This window comes from Rhagoletis zephyria, unplaced genomic scaffold, assembly GCF_001687245.7.
Source record: "Rhagoletis zephyria isolate East Lansing unplaced genomic scaffold, Rhagoletis_zephyria_1.1 Rzeph_scaffold_36034, whole genome shotgun sequence".
In the NCBI taxonomy this organism is placed as follows: domain Eukaryota; kingdom Metazoa; phylum Arthropoda; class Insecta; order Diptera; family Tephritidae; genus Rhagoletis; species Rhagoletis zephyria.
Window position 1 is genome coordinate 1 of NW_016193089.1, and position 3,336 is coordinate 3,336.

Consider the following 3,336-nt stretch of genomic DNA (forward strand, 5'->3'; position numbering starts at 1 on the left):
AAAAAAAATGCAGGAAAATGCAAATGACGAAGCTGTCTAGCAGCAACGGTCACTTCTATGTCAGCAGTAGCGGCGCAGCAGCCAGAGCAGTTTTACGGCCTGTCGCCGCATTGGCCTAAGCTTTGGCTGATATTCGTGCGCGTCTATATGATATAATAGCCGATTGTGTTGAGAACTCGTTAGACGAGTTGCAGCACGCTAGCCTCACTAATTAGCCGCGCAGCATCTACTGGCCAGAGCTGCAGTAACGGCAACCTTTTGCTGAAAATCGCAAACGATACAGCGCACAGTTCTTTGTTGCATGCGGCAACAAACGGTTGTATGCTCCCGAAAAACGCTTAGTTAAAAGAAATTGAAACGCGGATGCGCTTAGGCACACAGCGCAATTTTATAAATTGAATTGTTTTCGAATTAAAGTACGCGCAAATCAGCAGCGCACGAAGACCTGCTGCTTACGCTTCGGTTGAAGTGTTTCCATTTGAACGCAATGTGTAGAACACAAATCCTTCTCGGCGTCGCGCTTCTCGCCACTTGCAGCAGTTATGCCAATGCGCAGGAGTACGGCGCGGATCTTGAACTGCAGGCGCGTGATCGCCGTAGCTTGGATGTTGGCTGGCTGCTGCGCAATCTGTTGCTTAACAGCGCCACAGCAAGCGATATGAAGGCGAACGCTACGCGCAATATTGCCGCGGCGCAACGTGCACCACCGCCTCCGCCACCTACAACTAGGCGTCCAAGGCCTACAACTACCACTCCGCCTCCAAGACCGCCGCCACCACCACCACCGCCACTCAATCCGTTTTTCAACAAGTTTGCCTTATTTGCCAGTTCGTCCAATTTATTTACGCCACCGCCACCACGCTCTACAACTACAACAACCACTACTACAACAGAGGCTCCTACGACAGCGCCGCCACCACCTCCACCGCGACGTCCGCGTCCGCGGCCGAAACTACGCCCAACGCATGGCTACGATTTCGAATACTATTATCCGTCTGGGTTTGATGGCTTTGCAGAGCGTGGTGGTCCGCGCGCTGAACCTTCTGTATACGATTTCGAAGATGCGCCTGCTCCTCAGCCGCAACCGCCGCCTCCTCGGCCATCCGCACCGCGCAAGACGGGTCGAAATCGTCAAAGGCCAGCACCTCCAGCGCTAGCGCCAACACAGCCTCCTACGCTGCCACCAGTTAGGCGTCGTCCAACAGCACCTCCAGCGGCTCCAGCACCGCCACCACAACAACCACAGCGCGCCCGAGTGCTGTATCAGTACGCACAGCGAGACGGTAAAATACGCCAACTTCTAATTAAATGTCATAAGACTGGCTTCAATAGCTCACTTTGCAGATACCTCCTTCAATGATAACAACAATGATGCAGCCGAACCACCCGAACCCGCACCAGAAGAAGCAGACTTTCAGCAACAGGACGATAACAACAATGGGGGGCAAGATGGCGCTGATACCGCCAACGGAGCTGAGGAAGGCGACGATGCAATTGATGGGGATGATACTGCCGACGGAGGAGATAATGAAATTCCCAGTTTCGATATTAGCGCGCCACCAACCGGGGAGCTATCGCCGCGTGTACCTTCATTTGGCCGTCGCCCTTATCCGAAGGCGCCGTCACCGCCAGCTTACGATTCACCATCGTACTATGGCTCCGATTCGCCGTCTGCACAACGCTTCAGTTCTTTCGGCACTGGGACCGGGAGTGGCGGCTTGGGATTCGGCAGCACTTCCTTCGGCTTCAATCATGCTAGTCCTGTTAAGCGCAACCATCAGTTCCGTGATGCCTTCTCTGATTTCCATACAACCTACCACGGTGATCACTTTCAGCCGAGCGCCTTCAGTTCATTTAAGTAGCACTTTAACTGAGAAATACTCTTAGAATTTTTAAGAGATTTTGTAAAAAAATATTTTCAACTGGTTCGCAATTTCAAGAACTTTTATGATTTTTCGGCTCTTGATAACACCAATCATTTTAGTAAGTACTTTTGTAATTTGTAAAGAAATTTAAAAATAAAAACATTTTAAATTACAATACTGAGTTTTATCAAAAAATTAGGTTATGGTTGCGTGCAGCTTAGTATGAAGGCTGAATTCAAGTTCCGGTATACTTAAGTGCACCGGAAATGTAGAAAGTGAGCAGGAATTTTTGTTGGTGTAAGGAAAAAATTTATGTATATAAATATGTGTGTATTGACAGCTCCCACAGGTCAGGCCTGTGCAAGTAATTGGAGGCCGACTAGCGCTTCCATGTTGAAATTTAATTATTACTAAACATTTTTATTGGAATTGATGCAAACGGACTCACCATTAAATTTACTTTATCGGCGAAGTTATTAATATTTGAGAAATTCAGCGAAGAAGTTGGCCGACTGGCTCAGATTGCATTACTCACATCTACACAAGTATAAATCACTACCACCGCACATACCACGTTACACATGTTAATTAACACACAAAGTCGCATACAAATATTTTACATAATTTTGTATTGATTTATTTTCATAAAACTTGTAATTTAAGTATTTTTCTATCGCACGCACTAAAAAGGCGGTTAAAATTCGGGAAGCTTTTACTCAAACTGACAGATTTGACAACGTATAGGAAACGGAAAGAAATGCCGAATTGACTAAAATCAACAGCGTTGCCGTTCTATGACTTTCGAGAGTAGTGAATTGAGCCAATAAGTGGAGCGTTATTGGGTTGTCTGTAGTGTAAAAGCAAAGCTTGAAACACATTGAAAAAGACGGGCTACGGACCACGATGTTAAATTGTTTTAACACCATGAGCGATGGACCACTGCTGACAATTTATTTTTCCAAGTATTCTTATGTAGGTAATTATTTTGGTGACGACAGGGCTACGCGACAACTGTGCTTGTGGCCGGATTAGATTTGTTTCTATATTTTCAGCGACAGAGAGCGTTCTTCCTCTTGATTTATGTCAAACTCATACAAGTTCATGATAACAAATTGGAAGCTGTGGCCCGTGTGTGTTCAGCACTGTATGTACGACTGTGGTTATGGCCAGATTAGATATGTTTCAAATTTTCTGGCAACAGATAAGGTTCTTACTCTTCTTTTATTTCAAACTCATACAAACTGATGGAAACGAGGCGGCGGACAAAAAATGCATGTCGCAATCGGCAAAGCGTTTAGATAATAGCTCTGATCCAGTACTCCATGAGCTTACAGGATTTTACACGAACTTGCAAGAAGTTGCAGGAAAAATGTTCCCGTACTCCAAAATCCTGTAAATGGAAGCGACTTTTGGAGAGTTGTGTAGAGAATGAAGTTACAAGATTTTACTCGAACTTTTTCTTCTGGTAAAA

General features: G+C 45.8%; 1 protein-coding gene across 1 annotated transcript; it reads left to right on the top strand.

The window, feature by feature from the left end:
- Positions 1–209: 209 nt before the first annotated feature.
- On the top strand, positions 210–1,913 carry LOC108354451 (formin-like protein 5). The gene is made up of 2 exons (XM_017605637.1): positions 210–1,283; positions 1,345–1,913. The coding sequence occupies exons 1-2, from the start codon at positions 488–490 to the stop codon at positions 1,860–1,862; spliced, it is 1,314 nt and encodes a 437-aa protein (XP_017461126.1). The 5' UTR covers positions 210–487; the 3' UTR covers positions 1,863–1,913.
- Positions 1,914–3,336: the final 1,423 nt, after the last annotated feature.